Source organism: Phycomyces blakesleeanus (genome assembly GCF_001638985.1).
Source record: "Phycomyces blakesleeanus NRRL 1555(-) unplaced genomic scaffold PHYBLscaffold_1, whole genome shotgun sequence".
NCBI classification, from domain to species: domain Eukaryota; kingdom Fungi; phylum Mucoromycota; class Mucoromycetes; order Mucorales; family Phycomycetaceae; genus Phycomyces; species Phycomyces blakesleeanus.
Window position 1 is genome coordinate 2,669,932 of NW_017265134.1, and position 21,272 is coordinate 2,691,203.

Below are 21,272 nucleotides of genomic sequence, written 5' to 3' on the forward strand. Positions count from 1 at the left end.
TTTGTTATTATATCAGACGATGTCAGTCTGAGTAAATGATCCCATAATGGTACAAATGGAGTGAGAGGTCTTCTATAGATATTTAACAGAAACTATTAAAAACGTGGTTTAAGGGATCATGTAAAAATATTGTATTTTTACAGTGAAATAAAACCAGGAATTAGAATGAAAATTGCCTCAAATAGATATTCTAAAATCTCCAACATGTATGATACCTTGTAACACATGCAAATTAATATTCAAGATGTGTAACATATCTATAAAATAAAATAAAAGAATAGAATAGACACCCAGATTCTTTCATAGGTCGTATAATTTTCATATGTCATTGGTGTATAAGCATCAAGTGCGTCTTAGGGTAACATAGATGTGGTTTCGTGCCATTTACAAGTTGAAATTATTGATCTGTCTATCTGATCCAGTTTTCTTGATCTAACTGCTGGGTTGATTTGAATTACTTATTTCTACTACATTGTATTGAGTTTGTTGTATTATAAATCCGTTCGCGTACTATATGACATGCCATAAGTAATACAATCGTCCTTATGTCATGATTTGATACTTCAAAAGAATGCCACACGCGCACACAAAGCCAATACTCCGTTGTCTTTGTGGTTCAGAACAAGAGTGATTTTTTTTGGTAGCTTTTGCTTGGCATGGTTCAAAAATTGATCGGTATCTTTAGGCCCATAAGCTCGGTTAAATGCAGGTCCATCGTACACTCTTCCGGACAAGGTAATATTAGTTACATGAGGACATCTATTTTGATTTTTCTTTTCTCTCTCTCTCTTTTTCTTTTAATGAAATGATACACCAGAATATATATATAGAGTAGGCAAATATTCTATTATGTTTGGTTTAAACAATGGGTATTGGCTGGGTGTATGTTTGTTTTGGTGAAGTGAAAGAAGACCTAAAGAAAATTAGCATAGCCTAAACGGTTCCTCCGTTCATTCCGCTGTATATTTAGTTCGGTAAAATAAGTTACCGCCTTTGACCGAATGAAAGAAACGAGATTCGGCCATCTTCATTGAGTTGTGTTCCTGCGTGTAACCAAAAATAGATAATTAAAAAAGAAATATTATACAATAGAAAAAAAATATTACACTAATGGTAATTGACAGACTTCTCATACAAAACGAATTTTCTGTATTACTCCATATTACAATAAATACCAAGTACCAAATGTAATATTTCAATTTTTGCTACTCCTTTTTACTCATAAAGTTTTCTTTTTTCTTGATCCTGTCGCAGTCTAACCGATCACCTTGGTTTCCTAAAATATGCCTAACCAGGACATGGAAATGTTGAATCAACAACGTCAGTCAACCGAAGATCATGTGCCTAGTAGCGAAAATGATAAAAAAGAATCAACTACAATTCGTGTACCTACAACAAATGCATCTGCAAAAAGCGATAAACCACCGCCCACCATGTTTTCAAGGCTAAAGAACATGATGCCAACCTTTGCACAAAGCCGAAAGACGATCAAATCTTCTATCGCTCTCGCTCTTGCTCTTATAATTAACATCAACCCTACTACCAGAGGAGCTCTTGGAGATGGAGCACTACTTGTCACTATTGTTATGGTCTTTTATTTTCCTTCCAAGACTATAGGTAATATGATCACTTTTGCTATTTATCAATATATACACAGTTTACTGAATTGCAATGTGTGTTTAGGTGTACAAACTGAGGTAACAATTACCAAGATCGCCCAATATTCAATCGTGTCTTCTGATATTTAAAATAATAATAATAATAATAATAGGCAGTAGTGTATGGTACATTTGGCGCTCTTGTTGGCGCTGCTTGGTGCTTTTTAGGTCAGTATGACATTGAAAACCTATTCCGCTTCAATGAACTATAACATATCACCTTATATAATCTTAAAGGCATGTACCTCGGAAACCTTGCTCGAGACAAGACAAATCCAGTTCCTGTTCAGCCTGCATGTAGTGCGGTTCTCGCTGTATTTTTGTTTGTTGCTACATTTGTGATCAATTATGTTCGAATGAAACTTCCAAAAGGTACATTACAAATATATATATACATTTTAAAATAAATTAGAATCCTAGAGAGAGAGAAAAAAGAAACATAGCCAATTATATTGTATTATATTTCTAGCCAATTTTGCATGCATAAATGCCTGTATTCAAACAACTGTAAGTATGATTATTTTAAAGAACAGAGAGAGAGGAAAGAGTATGTTAAATTAAGAATTGATTTTAACGAAAATTAAACTATAGATGGCTCTGACACAAGTATCTATTATTCCCGGGTTTTATCCGATTCTTATTGTAAGTGAAACCTACTGAAAATCACAAAAAAAAAACAAACAAACAAAGAAGAGCATTCAGATCTAACAAAATCTTCTTTAGTGGAGTTTTATGAAACCCATCGCACTTGCAGGAGGTCTTTCCTTGGCAGTTAACTATTTTATCTGGCCAGATGATAGCGTTACAAACTATATGTTGGTGTTGAAAAAAACACTTTTGGGCTGCAAGTCTTTTGTGAAAGAGCATTCGGATGCATTTTTAGAAACCTCACTAGGCGATCTCGAAACAACTCTCCCCACAATCCTCAGCAAGGTTCAGGGAGATATACTAATGCTCATTGACAGCAAGCGGGCCGTTCAGAGAGAAATCATTTACTCGCGAGTCTCTGCTCAGGATTTAAGTAACATCACCAGAATCGTCAAAGCATTGAGACCCACTATTCACGGAATCGGCCTTAGTTGGGTCCTCAAAAAGCAATACTATGCAGAGAAGAAAGATAGTGAAAACAAAGACGAAAGCAAAGACGAAAACTTGGATGGTGAATTCGAGAAACTTCTACAGTCAATACAATCCATGCAACCTGCCTGCGAAGTTCTCGTAGATGCATCACAGACAGCCATCACTCAATGTGTAAGCTCACTCGATCATTTTCATCGATTTGTCCGCACAACTCTCAATAGTATCTTGTGGCCATTCCCTCGGTTTTTCTACTCTGGAAATATCGAAGCAAGGAAACAACAACATATTGAAATGACAACTCCCTCAACATGCCCATCAGAAAAATTACAGCAAGCTATTAACCAATTTGACGAAATGGCAGGCGATAGACTCGAGTACTTCAAATCTCTTTACAGAAATGGATCTTCCTCCGAACACCGTTCGCTTTATTTGATTTATCTATACCAATACAACATTAGAGAAAATGCCTTGTGTACTCTTCAATTGATCAAATATATGGAAGAGCTCGAGAAAACTCGGCCAGGACGTCGTCTCTGGTTTCCTCATATGTCAATCAGAAAATGGTTCAAGTCTCCAGAAGTCGATGCAAACATTGGTGGCGATGCTAATAATTATGGAGAAATGAACCAGCAACAGGGAATGACACTAGTCCGTACAGCAACCCGTCAAGACATGAATACTAATAACGCAAGCACTGAAAAAAGAAGTATTACAAAAACAGTCGGTGGCAGAGTCTATATGCGTGATGCAGATGTTGAAGCACCAGTGACCCTACGGGAGCGATTCTTTTACAGAACCCAGATTGTTAGCGAGTGGCTTTTTGAGACAGATACCGTCTTTGCCTTCAAGACAGCCGTTGGTGTCGTCTTGGGTGCAATTCCATGCTACATGGCTTCCCAAGTTTCATGGTACTTTGCATGGCACGGACAATGGGCACTTATTACGCTTGTATTGTGGATGACTCCTATGACTGGAATGTTCAACTTTACGTATGTATTTAGCATCTGATAAATTATGCTACAATGTTGGCTCACTTTTTTATACGTTTTTATTTCATTTCATTTTAGCCTTTTACTCAAAGTTATTGGTACTATCCTGGGAGGTGTCTTTGGAATTGTCGTTTGGGAGATCACACAAGGAAACCCCTATGCTTTGGTGGTTGTTTGTTTCATCGTATTCCTTCCACTCTATCACGTCTTCTTCTATGGAAACACTTTAAGAATTGTTGCTTTGATGATAAAGGTTACAATGCTACTGGTAAGAGAAAATACTTATTATTTAACAGAACATTCGACTCATACTTCATACCAATAGATTGTCGTGTATGAATATGACTTTAAGCGTTACGGTACTACCAACTATGATCCAGTGTGGACTCTTGCCGGAAAGGTAGACATCAAAATAATTTATATATATATCTACTTTTTATATCTTTCTCAACCCAGTCTTGTATTTATATCTATAGCGCGTGCTTTTGGTTCTTATTGGTATCATCGCATCATCTGTTCTTATGATTATACCATATCCTGTTATTGGACGAGTTGAACTTCGAAAACGACTATCCCAAACTATCTACGATATTGAGAGAAGTTACAGTATCGTAAATGCATCTGTAATATGTGCTTCAAATGGCAAGTCTCGAACAGAAGCTCAAGAGAAATCTTTCCGACAACTATCACTTGATATCCGACGTCAAATTGAAGATGAACGTATGTTCTTGCTTCTTTCAGTCTTTGAGCCACCCCTTCGTGGAAAGTTCCCAAAGGATACTTATGCAAAACTCTTGGGAAGTGTTGATAACATGGCAGGCTTAATCCAAGGAATGGTAATTTTTAAAACCCAAGAAAAAGAAGCTTTCAAATTTAGCACTTACTGACAAGATATATATAACATTAGTCTCACTCTGTTCGTAATGTTGACCCAGTATGGAGAAATATCGTTGCAAACACCCTGATACAGGAGCGCAAAGACTATGTAAGAAAGACTAGGGGAAAAATGAGAAATGAGAAATGAGAAATGATATATTAATTATAAAAATATAAAACCGTATAGCTCACAGCAATCATGACAACACTTAAACTTACGTCAAGTGCATTGGCAACCAAACTGCCTTTGCCACCTTACATGATTTCCCCTGATGAGGCAAGAAGACGGTTCAAGACAGCATTGGAACAAAAGATTCAAAACGGCGCTCCTGAGGTCTCACCCGAAGCATTTTCTGGATATAGTGCATATATATTAAACAGCAATACCTTCTTAGAAGAATTACAGACTCTCTTAAAAGCTGTCGAGGATCTCGTGGGTATAGATGATCCTAACGAATGGTTAAGATCTCGTGCTTAGGGACCACATTGTTTATAATTCATGCCTTTACATAATAATATGTTTTATATTTATAATACTAATAATACTATTCCCAATACACTATAATAATGTCTTTCTGTAGTGTCTACTTGATTTGATTTGATTCGATTTGATTCATTCGATTTGATTTTTCTTTAATAAAAATAATTAATAAGAATTAACTTTATACAATTTTATAATATGCTACTTAATATTTAATCGCCTTTTGTATATAAGGTGTCCTATGTTCTAAAAACAGATTGACTGGATATTTGTAAGTTGTATTGGCCTTCCCATTGTCAATTGTTTGATATTAATATAGGTGGTTTATACCGCCATCAGTGGACCATACTATCCCTGGCTTCATTTGTTTGGCACGAATTCCTTTAAAACATACCAGTAAATTAGTCTGTTCTACAAAGGGTGCATTAAAATATTTAGCCCTGTGAATCAAATGGTGGGAAAAATGGGGATGAACTCCTCCAATTGTATTGAAATAATTGAATCTTCACGACTATTTACACCAGTTTATTTTTTGATGATTTAATAATTTGTGATAGAGACATACAATTTCAAATGTACAGACCTTCAAGGTTCATATAAAGTAGTAATCATACTTGGGGAGTCTATGATTTCTTTAGAATTTATGACTGTCAAGATAAGTAGTACTTTCATCTATTGCGTGACAGATGAGGTTACCCACCAATCTCCAGTGCACTCGATCGCGTCATTCATTTCATCCGGATTACAACGCCCGACAATCCTGCCACCAGGTCCTAAAGAGCTCCCAACTTCCTGGCATTTTGTTCCTGGAAGTCTCGCACACTTACTCTCACCATGAACCCCCTCCGCATCTTCTCCAGAGCCTACTCAACTGTCAAGGTGATCCCAACTCCCGGTGTAAGCACTGTTTTTTTTTTCTTTTTATTATTTCTTCCTTCCAACCAAGTAATGATCTGCCATTTAACAAGTTTCTACTTTAAAGATCACTAATGGATTCATTGGAGCCATCGGCAACACACCTTTGGTAAGTATATCAATTGACCTTCGTACCAGAACAGCAATATAAACCTGACCGGGGAATTACTAGCTTCGCCTGAAGAAACTTAGTGAGGAAACTGGATCCGATATTCTTGCCAAGGCTGAATTCATGAACCCCGGTGGTTCTGTAAAGGATCGTGCAGCCTTGTTCGTCGTCAAGGATGCTGAAGAGAAGGGACTTATTGCACCCGGTGGAACTGTTGTTGAAGGTACTGCTGGTAATACCGGTATTGGCCTTGCCCATGTGTGTCGTGCAAAGGGCTACAAATGTGTTATTTATATGCCTAATACCCAGGTAAGAAAGAAATTTAAACAGAGAATTATTAGAATAGAGTGAAGAGAATATAATTTTTATTGACTCTCTGGATATTAGTCCCAGGAAAAGATCGATCTTTTGCGTATGCTTGGTGCCGAGGTCTACCCCGTACCTGCTGTCGCATTCGACAACCCAGAAAACTATAACCACCAAGCCAAGCGCCACGCCGAGAAGCTTGAGAATGCTGTCTGGACCAACCAGTTCGACAACACTGCAAACCGTCGTGCCCACATTGAGACCACTGGTCCCGAAATTATGGAACAAACAAACGGCGAAGTCGATGGCTTTGTTTGTGCAACAGGAACTGGTGGTACCCTTGCTGGTATCACTCGCTACCTCAAGGATCAGAAGGGTGATAATGTCAAGGTTTACCTTGCTGATCCCCCAGGATCTGTTCTCCACAGCTATGTGTCTACCAACGGCAAGCTTTTTGAACGTTCTGGAAGCTCAATTACCGAGGGTATTGGACAGGGCCGTATCACAGACAACTTGGCACCGGATGTGAAGTTGATTGACGGCTCTTTCACTATTCCTGATGAAGAGACCATCAAGATGATTTACCGTTTGTTGGACGAGGAAGGTATCTACGTCGGTGCAAGCTCAGCATTGAATGTTGTTGCTGCTGTCGAGATGTCCAAGAAGCTTGGCAAGGGTAAGAGACAAATTTTACTCTTCTTTATAATACAAAGCTTATTCTGATGATTCTTATTTTGCTGTGCATTACAGGTAAGAAGATTGTCACCATCTTGTGTGATGGTGCATACAGATACCAGTCTCGCCTTTTCAGTAAGTACACTTTTTTTTAAAAAAAAATAAGACCTGTGTTGTAAATAACGGATATTAACTCTTGTTTTAAAGGTCGCACTTGGCTCGAGTCCAAGAAGCTGAGCACTGCCATCCCTGAGCACTTGCAAAAGTACATTGTCCTGCCATAAATCAAATACACTTAATACACTTAATGCACTGGCCTAGATAAAAGATAAATATTACATAAATACACAAAGCTCTTGTTAGCTGGTTTAATAAGCCCTGAAATAATATGCTCTGAATTAAAGTTGGTTTTTGTGGAGAGAATTATTATGATTTATTATGTGATTATAAAATATTGTTAGCTGTGAATATCCTAATACCGTGAGCGTATTATACATATGTCAAGTATTCCCACAATACAGTTCTTTTTCTCTCTTTCTTTTAATAGAGCTGATATATTTATTTACTTGATATGTTTATAAAAACCAGTAGAATTATGTCTTGAGCCTTTTACATAAAATACTAACAGTGCTGCCTATGCAAAAAAAATTCTTCTTTCTTTGCTTAGAATATAGATCTTAAATAAGATTTCAAGCTAAAATTTAGTACATTTTTTTCTTTTCTTTTTCTTTTTAACATAAATAATCTACCGGCTTATTATGATTATGGTGGGAATATATGATTTTAGATCTTTTGCATAGCAGCGACATCAACTGACTGAACATAGTCTTCCAAGGCAGTGATCTTGTCAGAAAGATCATCCATAGATACCTTTGATATTATATAATGTCAGTCAAATAAAAACAACCCCCTCCTCCCTCGCCTCTTAAACTATTTGTTATTCTTACCTTGTCATCCTCAACGACGCAGTTGATCTGGAGCTTCTTGATACCAAAACCAATGGCGACCAGCTGAGATCCACCCCACAAGAGACCATCCATGGCAATACCTTTTACAGCCTTGGTAAGAGCCTCCATATTGGTCTCGTCATCCCAAGGTTTGACATCAAGAGTAATGGTGGTCTTTGCGATTGTCTTGGGTTTGTTGGCCTTCTTTGCCTGGTATTCAGCAAGCCGTTGGGCTTTGACCTTTTCGGCTTCTTCATCAACTTCGTCATCATCAGAGCCAAACAGATCAATTTCATCTTCATCAAGAAGTGCTTCTGCCTCTGCATCATCTCTTTGTAAAAATAAAATCGATAAAGCGGGTATCGTCTTAGAGGATGACTTGGTTTTAATGAAGCTTAAGACTTACTTCTTCACCTCTGTATACCATGCTGACAGTCTTTTAAACTCGGGAGGGGGTGCACTGCCCAATGCTTCGGCTACAAGAGCATCTGCTCCAGTGAATTTGTCCCTAAAAATGACATTGGGTAAATGTTTACAAAAGTAAATACGGACGTCTTGTGTCAAACTTACGAGTCAAGGAACTTGTTTTCAGTCAAGCAGTTCTCGAGAATAGGAAGAATGGTAGAAAGCTTGAAAGTAACGCGCATTTTTGTTTTGTTTTGTTCCGTAAATGATAATATAAAGAAAAGATATTTCTCTGTGGTATAGAGGAGAGAAAGCAAGACCAACAAAAAGAATAGATCTTTTAATTATACAGAATTTTCTTGTTTTCCCAAAGGGTACCGAAATTAGCCAATCATTTATTTTTAAAAACTCTATCTGACATACATCTTTGACATACCCAAGCAAAATCTTAAAAAGAAAAAAAAGAGGGGCTTATTCTAGTTTTCTAATATAGTCGCAAGACATATATAGATACCTTTACTACTAAGCTTTATGTTTGTCATACAAGAGGCTTAATGACTACTAGATGTTACTTTATGCTGGTTAGAAGAAGAAGTAAAATATCTACTATGTATATATTAAAAGCTATCATTCGCTATAAAAAACTATTCCCGAGCCATACTTTCATATTAAAAAAAAATATTCGAGTGGGGTGTCAAGCTCAAAGTCAAAATCACCAGTTTTGTGATCGGAAAAAAAAAGTCTATTCATGGGCGCTGGGTCCAGTCATGCCGGTATTGTACTACTGTATGGTCAAAATCGAACCATTATGCAAACGTTTATTTGACTGTAAACATGAATATAATCCATATATATATATATATATTTGGTAGCTTGGTGTGCCTTTTACTGTAGTCTATGGAATCAAATCTTGAGAACATATATTATTAGGCCTGTGATTGTACATATTGGCTATATAATAACAGTAGGCTTCACACACACGCACAAAAACAAAGACAAAGACAAACACTTCAAACGATAAACATTTAATAGATTTTATTTATAGTATGCCGCCAATTTACTATTTCCAGAATTCTAGTATATTCATTACTTAACCAAATACTTTTTTTGTTTTAAATTATTGTATATTGACTTGATCCGTAATACTTTGTATCTGAAAAATAAGAACAGTATGTTTCTTTTGTTGGTACAGCATATTGGACTGTATAAACGAGCTGAGGCTAGGTCAGGATACCAAGTATGTAAGAATTCTAATTAGTTAAATTTCGAGCATTACAAATGTCTATTCTATTGTATAAATTATGCTTTGTCTCAATAGATAAGCTTGACTATATTGATTAGATATGTAATCTCGAGAATAGTAAATAAATAAATAAAAACCGAGATCATTAGACATATATCAAAAGACTTTTTTTGCCTTTGAACAAAGAAATTGGTCATATTAAAATGAAATGAAAAAAAAAAATGTCAAAAATATTAATAACAATTGGTGGCATTAACACGTGTAATGAAGGGGTGATACGGCGTTAGAATCAACACTGGGCGTCTGTGCGTACTGGGTCAAAAATAGAGTCCTAAAGTTCCTGTAATTACAAACAGTCATACATATAAGCACATTTAAAGCTAGTAGTATCTTGTGCCTGAAAGTTAGTGTTCTTTTTTTTATCTAAATAATAATAATAATAATACATGATTATTGTCTTCGAATGAATATACATAATGTAAAACATATAGCTCTAATGATTATATGACTTGCATAGCACCAAAGATATCTAAAATACATTTTATTTGGTCTTTGAATATTCAGCTTATATTACCTACCTGATAAAACTTATAAATTATACAAAAATATCTACAAAGTCTCTAAAGAGCTTTATTTTATTCTATATTATTTCATGAATAAGAGTGGTCATTTCATTTCAAGCGTATTTTATGCTCACAGACTGTAAACCACGTGCGAGTGACGCAATACAAGTCTACTGCGGGGGGTCAAATGGGTGGCAAGATAGGGTTGTGTGCAGAGCAGACTGCATTCCTGCCAAGCCTTGTCTTACCTGGAAAGAAAGGTGAGTTGGCCATTGATGGAATCTCGAAAATATAGTCAAGACAAATAAACATGTGAAATGACTCATACTAAACTTTAGAATGAATCTACTTTGTCAGTCCAGTGGTCGCTTGCTGGCCAAGCATGCCATTCCCCGTCGCTCCATTCGTAACTACAGCACAGAAGTTACGGAATCGGTAAAAAAAGAAACAAAAGGAGGATTTAGTAGTGGGTAAAGTATGCTATTTTGTTACTTTATCGACACATATATCTAAGTGCGCTTGGTTTTCCTTCATTGTAGATTAACTGGATTTCTGGTGGGTGTATCTATTACTGGTGCAATTGGATATTATTATTTGCTGGAAGAGTACACGGCTGCTTCCAATAGCTTGCTGAAATCTGTAGAACAGCTGGAGACAACAACCAAAAAAGTAAGTTTATCTGTGGAATGAACCCCTTTAGTGACGGAGATCTAATGTCTAATGCTTGTGGGGGTTTGGTCAGGTAAGGGACTATGCACACAAGATCGAGTCTGTTGAGAAGGATGTCAATCGGTTAAAAGAGACAGTGGCTACAGTACAGCAGCTTTCTGAATTGAAGTCTGAAATACGCAGAGTATATGTGAGTGTGCGACTCGTTTGATTTATGGACCTAATGAGCTGAATATAGGATACTTTAAATATCGACCATCTTGAACTGAAGACCCATGTATGGGGATTAGGTACTGATACAATATAGTTTATAGCTCAAATGTCTTCATATATATATATATATATATATGCATGTGAACAATATTTTATTAACAAGCGTTGTGATTTTTTAGAACAAGACTTGAAAAAATCAAAATAACCTGGCTACCTGCTAGATTTTCTTTTTTATTCAGATAACAAATAAACACCTTTAGTTATGATAGTAAATGTGTCCAAATCAAAGGTAAATGGTGCTATTATTCTCAAAAGAGAAAAATAAATTTGCTGGCATGGCAATATGTTATTTCTTTGTTTTGAGATGTACCAGGTTTGGTCATTTGATGTGCATAAAATTTACTATTTTGCCACCAGGGTATTTATGTATGCTTTGTTATTTATTGCGTGTATTTGTGTATTTAAATATGAGCCGTAGTAGTAATTGGACGAGTTAAAATGACTACAACCTGACATATTTTTGCTGTGTTGTTGTTGTTGTTTTTTTAAAAAAAATACCCCTTATAATACTTGGAATTATAAAATTGGGAAGTGTATGGAAGTAGTATACATAGATCCATTTAATTTTGTGAAAGTTCTATAGCTCTTAAATGATACTATATATATGTTCAAGTGAGCATTTTATGTATCGTAAAAAGAAACAAGTCAAATTTAAAGCTAATAGCTCTCTGGACCATAAAACTTATGATATATATATATATAAACTATCACTAATAGGTATAAGAGCGAGAATTGATCTTCATAATTTCTGACTTGTTCATATTTCTGCTCATTGAAAAAAAAAAGGCTTTCTTCACAAGGATAATGATATAATTACCTATGCCAGAATATTTGTTTTCTTTGAGGAAGCATATTTTTATGTTTATGGACAACTGAATAAGGATATTTTGGACCGCTGTTTTATTAGAGCCCTACCTTATCATGATTTTATTCAAACAATGTTACATAAATAAAAGGGGGATTGAGTTGGTTTATATATATATATATATTTGTGTGGGGGTTATCCTGCTACTCGAAAACTATTGAAGCTACAAATGGCTCCGCAAGCAATCAAGCTTTATTGTATATAAATATTCTTCCTTTTATTATTATTTGATTCAGGCAAATATTGTAGGCTTTCTTCTTCTCTTGAATTTTTTGGCCAATTTGTTCAGGAATTAAGGACTGAAAGCAAATATGACTTTACTTATGGTCATTACAAAAACAAACAAACAAACAAACAAACAAAACCTTTTCCATCTTCTATAGAAACGTCAGTTTAGGGGCATGTGGTACTTACTCAAAGGAAATACCTTGCTTGTTGAGTCTCGATCTTATGATAGTTATGAAAGTCAAGGGGAAACATGGTCTAGAAGCTAACCTTTTCCAATGTATACCAACGTGTGAATTGAAGTATAACATAGAGCCAAATTAAGGAAGATAATCTATTAAATACAGATACTTATTGTACGGTTTTTAACGTCATCTTTTCTTGGATTCCCATATTGCCTTTTTTTGTATCCTTTACAAACGTGCTTTACCTATCGATCATCTTGTTGTTGTAATCGTTACAAAACTCAAACCGAAAACGTAAGCCACATAGTGACATTTTGGTTGGTGCTGTTTGAATGGAATAAGTGTAGAATGAAGGTTTTACCCCATTTTGAGAAGAACCAAGGCGATGGGTGTTTGTCTAAATAGAGACCGATTTAAGAGTAACTTCAAAGAATCTGAATCCACGACGATAACATAAACCAATTGAAGAAAAATCTTAATTTCAAAAATGTACCTGAATAATCGATGAAAAAAAAAACATTTATTTACACTACATAACCCCAACCTTAGATCAGTGGTTCTCATTATTGTTATTATTAGTAGTATTGTTTTTTTTTAAAAAAAAGTATTAAGACAAAGGTCAAGGGAAAGAAAAGATCGACATAAATAACAAACTCAAAATGAATAGTATATCATGGAAAGTTAGTCTAATAACCCAAGCTACAAACAAGCTGGTATTGAGACAATAATATATATGATATATACGAACCAAAAGCTCATAAAGCTATGGAGATATCAGCATCAACAAAAACACTTTAGAGAAAAAGAAGAGAACAAGTATGGTGTACAAATTCAAGAAGATTACCCCACACCAAATCACCACAAATTATAAAATTCGTGAGCCATTTCGCAGTCTTGTATTCAATGACACCCCCTCACCCTAAGTGTGTGGATCATACCGTCGTTATAAATGGAAAGGATGGGAGAAAACACGAGACAAAAAAAAGTGAAAGTGAGTTGCTTAGATACCAAAAAGAATAAATGATATCTGGTTAGTTTAACAGCTATATATGTATTTTATTCATTGCATAAGGTAAAGACTATCAACCATAATATTATCTAACATTCCTTATTTAAACCGTTAATTATGACCCTTTTTTGTTCTTCTATTTAGTTTAGATTGAAAACAACAATAACACACCTCTGAAAATCTTGCGTTAATAATAACAACAAAGTAATTACACTGCTTCTTTACATTCAAGGATAAATAATTTAAGAGTGGATCAAACTTTTTAACGTCACTCACAACCATAAAACATTAAAATCCGTGACTGATTATTAAACTTTATGCAGTCTACGAATCTGTGTGTCACAAATCAGAAAAGAAATCATTGCCACATGGTGTAGCTATGGATATTAATTGTGATTTTTTTAAAAAGAAAATGCGAATTGTCTGTGACATTACGCTACAAAGCTGTTGTTTTTTTTAAAGAAACTAATCTCAACCTAAATGATCTGAATCTGTCAAATTTTAGCTTTAAAACATGATCAACTTGAATGTGGCTGATTGCTGATCTGATTTGTATCTACAGACTGAGATCAACTGGTTGAATTGCCCAGAGAAGCCAAACAATTCGTTTTTGTCTTTTTTTTTTAGATGTATATATGTAAATGACTATTTATAAACATCATCAGAGATTTTAATAAAGAGGGAATGGACAGAAGTTGATTGCGTCTATAGATTCTAAATCATCATTGTTTGAGATCTCTAATATTGTAATATGAGTCTGAAATACACAATGTGTATATGTAAAAACAAAGAAAATTACTCATTTGGTGGTTTCGTATTCTTACCTGGTCAAACATCTTGTAGCTTCGAAATTGGATATGACCTCATCAGAATGGCTCTCAATTCACCCAAAAAAAGAAAGAATTACAGCTACATCTTGATTCTGAATAGCAGAACATAACTATAAATACATCATCAATAATTGTATATTAAAGTCAAGAGCCAAAGCCAAAGTCAAAGCCAAAGCCAGAACTAAAACTAAAACCAAAACCAAAACCAAATTGATAATTAGGATGGTGGTAGTAGTAAATCCAAGCACAGCCATACTTCTTGTTTCTCTTAATTTTAATTTATTTTTTTCACCATTAGATTTGCAAATTATATTTCTCTGTAATGATATATTGTAAGACATCTTTAAGCTCAGTTAAATCCTGGATATATAGTTACCGAAAGGATATATTATTATCATTATAACTACTCAATTGATCTTCTCTTGGTCTAAGATTCTTGTATCAATACATACTTACAGATCAGTACTAAGCTACAATTAAAACATATTATGTTTGTATGTGTGTGTGTATTATACAAACTGGCTTAAAGTCTGAAATATACATAATTGTTAAAGACATCATTTCAGAAACATTACTCACCAGTTCCAAAATAAGTTTGTTTCATTTTCACTTTTTTTTTTTAAAAAAAAATATTGAATTCATCTTATTTTAAACCCAGATTGGCCAATAAAAGTGCAAAATCATATCGAATACGAATCAAAATACTGTAACGATGATATTATAAAACAAGAAAGAAAAATTTTTTTCTTTAAAATAAGAAAGCCAGTCTTTATTCACAAATTGTTCTCTCTTTCACCCACTTTTGTTGTACACATGTCTGCCTTGACCATCAGTGCACCCACTGCTGCCGAGACCAGCCAAGCCAAGGAGCTTCTCGCTCTCTTGTTCGCTTCTTCCGATGCCGACCGCGAGTCTGCTGCCGATGCCTTGGCCGCATTTGTTAACTCCCTCGGTATCCGTTCTCTCAAGCATTTCAAGATCCTTGAGACTATCACCAAGGAATTGGGCAACAAGAAGAGCCTCGCTTCCCGCCAGGCTGCTGTTGCCGCCATCGTCGCCTTGACCAACAAGAGCATCGAGGGTCAGGCCGAGCCTTACATCCTTCCTTTCCTTTCCACCCTCTTGGAGCTCCAGGCTGATAAGTCTGCTGCCCTCAAGACTGCCGCTTTCGAGGCTGCCAAGAACTTGGCCCTCAAGGTCAACGCCAACGCTACCGCTGTCATGATCCCCGTCATCCTCGAGGGTCTCGGTAACTCCTGCAAGTGGCAGACCAAGATGCTCTCCTTGACTCTTTTGGATGAGCTCGCCAAGAAGAACGGTCCCCAGTTCTTTGTCTCCATTCCTGAAGTCATCCCCGTCGTCTCTGACTGCATGTGGGATACCAAGACCGATGTCAAGAAGGCCGCTACCTCTACCATGGGTAACATCTGCGCTCTCGTCGAGAACAAGGATATCGAGCGCTTCATTCCCGCCGTTATTGGTTGCATTAACCACCCCGAGAACGTCCCCGAGACCATTCACTTGTTGGGTGCCACCACTTTCGTCCAGGAGGTCGACTCCCCCACTCTCTCCATCATGGTTCCCCTTCTTAACCGTGGTTTGAACGAGCGTGCTACTCCCATCAAGCGTATGTCTGCTCTTATCGTTGATAACATGTGCAAGCTTGTCGACGATCCCGAGGTTGCCGCCCCCTTCTTGCCCCTGTTGTTGCCCGCCCTCGACAAGGTCCAGGAGATCGTTGCCGATCCCGAGTGCCGTGGCGTCGTCCAGAAGGCCCTTGCCACCCTCAAGCGTGTTGGTACCTCTGACCACGAGATCTTCTCCAAGGCCGAGAAGGCCTCCAAGGTCACCAAGACCTTCGAGGAGCTTTTGCCCGCCAAGCTCGATTCTTTCTACGCTCCCATTATCAAGTACATCGATGACATCGCTCTCGCTCTCTGCATTGGTCACCGTTTCTTCAAGAACGTCTGGCTCGAGGCCATTGGTACTTATGTCCGTGCCTTCCTTCCCAAGGAGCAGGCTGAGAAGCTCGCCGTCGATGCTCTCGACAAGTGCGAGGAGGCTGTCACTGCCAAGATCGTCGAGGAGGAAGATGATGAAGGTGAAGATCTCTGCAACTGCGACTTCTCCCTTGCCTATGGTGCCAAGATTCTTTTGAACCGTACTCACCTCCGCCTCAAGCGTGGTAGACGTTATGGTCTTTGCGGTGCCAACGGTTGCGGAAAGTCCACTCTCATGCGCGCCATTGCCAACGAGCAGGTCGAAGGTTTCCCTCCCAAGTCCGAGCTCAAGACCGTCTACGTCGAGCACGATATCGATGGTTCCGAGGCCGATACTCCCCTTGTTGACTTCGTCATTGCCTCCGAGGGTGTTGAGACCAAGGATCGTGCCCAGGTTGCCAAGATTCTCCGCGAGTATGGCTTCACTGAGGAAATGGTCACCACCATGCCCATTGGTGCTCTTTCCGGTGGATGGAAGATGAAGTTGGCTCTTGCCCGTGCCATGTTGATGAACGCCGATATTCTTTTGTTGGACGAACCCACTAACCATTTGGATGTTGTTAACGTCGCCTGGTTGGAGAACTACCTCTTGGGTCTCAAGACCGTTACCTCCATCATTGTCTCCCACGACTCTGGTTTCCTCGATCACGTCTGTTCCGACATCATCCATTATGAAGCCAACTACAAGCTCAAGCGTTATGGTGGTAACTTGTCCGAGTTCGTCAAGAAGGTCCCCAAGGCTGCTTCCTACTACTCTCTCGATGCTGCCCAGATCCGTTTCGCTTTCCCCGAGCCTGGATACCTTGAGGGTATCAAGACCAAGGAGCGTGCTATTCTCAAGATGAAGAACGTTGACTTCCAGTACCCCAACACCTCCAAGAAGCAGTTGTATGACATTACCATGCAGTGCTCCCTTGCCTCCCGTGTTGCCGTCATTGGTCCCAACGGTGCCGGAAAGTCTACCCTCATCAAGTTGTTGACCGGCGAGATCGAGTCCGATATCGGTACCGTCTGGAAGCATCCTAACTTGCGTATTGCCTACGTTGCCCAGCACGCTTTCCACCATATCGAAAGACACTTGGACAGCACCCCCAACGAGTACATCCAGTGGCGTTATGCCTCCGGTGAGGACAGAGAAGAGCTCGAGAAGAACGATCGCATGATCAACGAGGAGGAGCAGAAGGCTATGTCCCAGACCTTTGTCATTGATGGTGAGAAGCGCGTTGTTGAGGAGTTGGTCGGTCGTCGTAAGCTCAAGCAGTCCTACGAGTACGAGGTCTCCTGGATCGGACGTTCTTCCGTCGATAACACCTGGATCTCCCGTCAGAAGCTCGAGGCCATGGGTTTCGGTAAGAAGATTGCTGAAGTCGATGCCAAGGAAGCCGCCAAGATGGGTCTCAACCGTCCTTTGACTGCCAAGGAAATCGAGAAGCACTTGACCGAAGTTGGTCTTGACCCCGAGTTCGCCACTCACTCCCGTATCCGTGGTCTCTCTGGTGGACAGAAGGTCAAGCTTGTTATCGGTGCTGCTATGTGGAACAGACCTCACATGTTGGTTCTTGATGAGCCTACTAACTACTTGGATCGTGAGTCTCTTGGTGCCCTTGCTACCGCTATCAAGGAATACGGAGGTGGTGTCGTCATTGTTACTCACAACCGTGAGTTCTCTGAAGCTCTCTGTAACGAAGTCTGGAAGGTTGATGCCGGTCGTCTTGTCGCTTCCGGCCACAACTGGGTTACTGGTAACGCCGGTGCTGCTATCAAGGAGGAGGAAGCTGAGGATACCGTTGATGCCCAGGGTAACACTATCAAGGCTGTCAAGAAGAAGGAGAAGCTCTCTTCTAAGGAGCTCCGTAAGAAGAAGAAGGACAGAATGGAACGCCGCAAGCGTGGCGAGGAGGTGTTCACCGATGAGGAGGATGATTTCTAAATCTCAATAGATGTAGTTCATTTGTTTTTCTTTCTCTTTTGTTTATATCTTTTTATACTCTTGTCATAATACGAGCATTCCATAAATCAAACATTGCTATCAATTCTTTTTTTGACTAAAAAATCCTTTCATATCATTGAGCTCATTACTGTCTTGTGTCTTCTGTTGGTCTAATCCAAGTTGTCGATAAAGTTTTTGGGTTGCGTTAATTTGATCCAGAGTTTCTTTGATGTTTCGTTTGTTTCTAGATTGCATGGTTCTATATGATTGAATAAAGAGGGAAATAAATAAGTAAGCGAGTAAGTAAAACTGGAAAGATCCCTACTTGCCTTTCAAATAAAAGAGAAGATAACTTCATCATTTCTTCAGCCGCCTCCAAACTGGACATGCCAAAAGTACGTTGAACGATACCAAGCGAACGACTACTATATTTGGCCGACAATCCAAATACACCTTGCATAGCATATACCCGAGCGAGCTCATCCACTGTACGACCAATTGGGTATGCCTCCTTATCATAAATCCTTTCTTGGCATTCCAACGCAATCTCAAACTTTCCCTTGCGGATATAACCCTCGATTTCCTTTTCTTGCTATATATATATATAATTAGATAAGTATGAATTGATTTTGGTGACATTAAACAAATAACATATTCGTTTGTATTTACATCTTCTATAATTCTCCATTCAGTGCAGGATTTACAGATTGGACAATTAGGCTGCAGTCGATAGAGTCGGCCTAACGGACATTGTTGGCATAGGTAGATCGATTCGCCTGTTACTTCAGCTCTTATGTCCAGATTAAAAAAAAAGAATAGAAAATACACAAAGCAGAGTAAAATTTTTGATATTCTTACGATGGTAAGCATGATTTGCACTGACACTCAAAGAAGTAATGATCATTCAAGAGACGCCGTCTTTCTACCAAAGGGTGCTTTACAGCCATGGGACCATAGCTGATTGATACATTCTCCCCAGCGCCTGTTACAGTTTGAGTGCTGCGTACCACTAAGAGAGAGGGTGTATCCTCTTGGCCAAAAGTAACAACTGCATTTGGGCTGCAATCATGATTCAATCTACTAGCAGACAAATAAACTCCCTTTCCAAGACTGTCTGACATCTGAGAGATTAGAGAATCAGAGACAGCGGATGCAGTATGTTGGATACAGAAACTGTTGCATCGTATTTGTGCTTGTATAAGCACTAGTGAATCAACTGCATGCTCAGAAAGGTAAAATAAGGATGCTATTTCTTTTGCCTTTGCACGGTATTCTGATATTTGTGTCTGGGGATGATGTTCAAGGTTGGAAACAAGATCAGATAGTGCGATTAAATCAGTTCCTTAAGTGCATAAAAATAAGTGTTTAATGATTTTTTTTATCCGCCAGGATCTTATTGTAAGCCATATATATAATACCTGACTTCCAGTTTATTCTTGCTTTGGTATATCCATCTAAAGCAAGCAGGATATCATCATCCCATTGTTGGGTTTCAGGAAATTGACACAGCCAAGAATGTATTCCAGTTTCCCAGTTTTCATTCTCACACGCTGTGGAACAAAACACGAGTGGCCAGCTGCAGCCAGAACGGCGACAGTGAATAGGTTTCTTGACAGGCAAAAAGCAAAACGTGCAATGACTATATCTATATGAGTGGTGAAGACTTTTTATAAAGGGTTGTTCTTGTAGCAAGACTGTTCCTGGAGGAAAAGAGTTATTTGTCACGACAAAGCGACCCTTTGGGTCAGGGCGCTCATCGACAACCTGAGCGTGTTTCCATTTACAAAAATTCTTTGGAATCTGCCTATGCATCATTCCAATGTGTGCTGGTCCCAGATTCCTAGCATGAGGGTGTACGGGGGATGAAGAAGTGAAAGACATACTGTTTATAAAGAACAGCTTGCTCCGTACCTTTTGCTATTCAAACAAGTCACGTTAATGGCTTACTTTCTCGCCTACCTTTAGTTGTACCTTTACTCAAATAAGGAGACCTCTCTATAATGCCGACATGTGTAGAATGCGGTGCATCTGTTGCAGACCTTTATGCTCAATATAGTAAAGACAATATTAGGCTGACAACATGTGTAAGTTATAGTGTATGAATTTATGCCTAAAGACTGTTCTCAGCGTGTATAAACAAATAGGACAAGTGCAGTAATTTCGCAGACAAGTACATTGAACATGATTTCATCATCATCTTCATTGACATGTTGCTACATAAGCCGCAAGTGTACCGACATCTCTTGTTGAATAGAATTACCCAAAAGGGCAATGGTATACAGGTCAGTTCAACTTTATATACACCAATAAACAAAAATAGCAAGATATTGATGAGATTCTTAGCCACATGTGTTTCGATTTGCCATTCTTTTGATTCTATTTGAAGTCTGTATCCTTTTTTTTTCTTTTTCTTTCTTTCATTTTCTTTTTTTTTATACGTGGAATCCAAAATAGATATTTTATACAAATATAAGAAAGAGATAAAACCTTGACTTCTTGTTCAGACATCAAATGGTTTCGTTTGGAGAGATATGACACCGAGTATGATGTGAATTTTATAAAACAGCCACTGTGTTATCAATATCTATATATTCTTGCTCTTTGCATATTTGGTAAGAAATTATATGATAACCAAATTTTTAGTAGGCTAAACTTGAAATCCTTCTTAGAGTTTATTGTATTCCATTGCTGTGTATGTATGGCAGTTCGATGGTGTTTTCGTGGTCAAAATAAGCCTGTTCGGTATGTATTGATAAATTACCGACTATTATTAAAGTTGTAAAATAGAGTAAAATAAAATCACTGATTTCGTTTTACTTGAGCTAGTTACAACTATGTGGCAATGGCTTTGATAATATCTAGTTTTGGGAAGATGCTCTTAATCCTTATGGTTATTTGGGACTACAAGCAGCTAGAATATTCTTGGCTGGTCTCTATTATTGTTCTAGTATCTAATGTTGAGGCTCTCTCAGGTAAATTTGATAGAAAACAAGAAGAATAAGTCGTGTTTATTTCATTATAACTGCAACATTAATATTA

General features: G+C 37.9%; 7 protein-coding genes across 7 annotated transcripts; 5 read left to right on the forward strand and 2 right to left on the reverse strand.

Annotated features, from left to right (window-relative positions):
* Positions 1–1,283: 1,283 nt before the first annotated feature.
* PHYBLDRAFT_138612 (hypothetical protein) lies at positions 1,284–5,081 on the forward strand (the record flags this gene model as incomplete). Its single annotated transcript, XM_018430033.1, has 12 exons — positions 1,284–1,617; positions 1,684–1,697; positions 1,772–1,826; positions 1,896–2,030; positions 2,128–2,165; positions 2,250–2,300; positions 2,382–3,727; positions 3,806–3,995; positions 4,053–4,127; positions 4,204–4,563; positions 4,635–4,712; positions 4,791–5,081. The coding sequence occupies 12 exons, from the start codon at positions 1,284–1,286 to the stop codon at positions 5,079–5,081; spliced, it is 2,967 nt and encodes a 988-aa protein (XP_018299109.1).
* Positions 5,082–5,917: 836 nt separating this feature from the next.
* Positions 5,918–7,470, forward strand: PHYBLDRAFT_176586 (hypothetical protein; the record flags this gene model as incomplete). Its single annotated transcript, XM_018437802.1, has 6 exons — positions 5,918–5,981; positions 6,067–6,108; positions 6,172–6,417; positions 6,496–7,090; positions 7,165–7,224; positions 7,297–7,470. Coding segments are annotated over 6 exons (1,084 nt in total), but the record flags the coding sequence as incomplete, so codon positions are not given.
* Positions 7,471–7,502: 32 nt separating this feature from the next.
* PHYBLDRAFT_184542 (hypothetical protein) lies at positions 7,503–8,727 on the reverse strand. The gene is made up of 4 exons (XM_018438950.1): positions 8,607–8,727; positions 8,443–8,544; positions 8,037–8,367; positions 7,503–7,959 (listed from the first exon to the last, which is right to left on the reverse strand). The coding sequence occupies exons 1-4, from the start codon at positions 8,681–8,683 to the stop codon at positions 7,873–7,875; spliced, it is 597 nt and encodes a 198-aa protein (XP_018299111.1). The 5' UTR covers positions 8,684–8,727; the 3' UTR covers positions 7,503–7,872.
* A 1,756-nt stretch (positions 8,728–10,483) lies between these two features.
* On the forward strand, positions 10,484–11,552 carry PHYBLDRAFT_129589 (hypothetical protein). The gene is made up of 6 exons (XM_018429294.1): positions 10,484–10,507; positions 10,586–10,717; positions 10,787–10,916; positions 10,990–11,106; positions 11,155–11,206; positions 11,309–11,552. The coding sequence occupies exons 2-6, from the start codon at positions 10,587–10,589 to the stop codon at positions 11,332–11,334; spliced, it is 456 nt and encodes a 151-aa protein (XP_018299112.1). The 5' UTR covers positions 10,484–10,507; position 10,586; the 3' UTR covers positions 11,335–11,552.
* Positions 11,553–15,090: 3,538 nt separating this feature from the next.
* On the forward strand, positions 15,091–18,377 carry PHYBLDRAFT_120834 (hypothetical protein). The gene has a single exon (XM_018428761.1). The coding sequence runs from the start codon at positions 15,117–15,119 to the stop codon at positions 18,231–18,233; it is 3,117 nt and encodes a 1,038-aa protein (XP_018299113.1). The 5' UTR covers positions 15,091–15,116; the 3' UTR covers positions 18,234–18,377.
* Positions 18,333–20,114, reverse strand: PHYBLDRAFT_62125 (hypothetical protein; the record flags this gene model as incomplete). Its single annotated transcript, XM_018440905.1, has 5 exons — positions 18,333–18,492; positions 18,587–18,825; positions 18,903–19,023; positions 19,092–19,575; positions 19,652–20,114. 5 exons carry the CDS (start codon positions 20,112–20,114, stop codon positions 18,333–18,335), a joined length of 1,467 nt encoding a protein of 488 aa, XP_018299114.1.
* A 119-nt stretch (positions 20,115–20,233) lies between these two features.
* Positions 20,234–21,234, forward strand: PHYBLDRAFT_17818 (hypothetical protein; the record flags this gene model as incomplete). Its single annotated transcript, XM_018437963.1, has 5 exons — positions 20,234–20,317; positions 20,378–20,515; positions 20,577–20,622; positions 20,738–20,903; positions 21,060–21,234. 5 exons carry the CDS (start codon positions 20,234–20,236, stop codon positions 21,232–21,234), a joined length of 609 nt encoding a protein of 202 aa, XP_018299115.1.
* Positions 21,235–21,272: the final 38 nt, after the last annotated feature.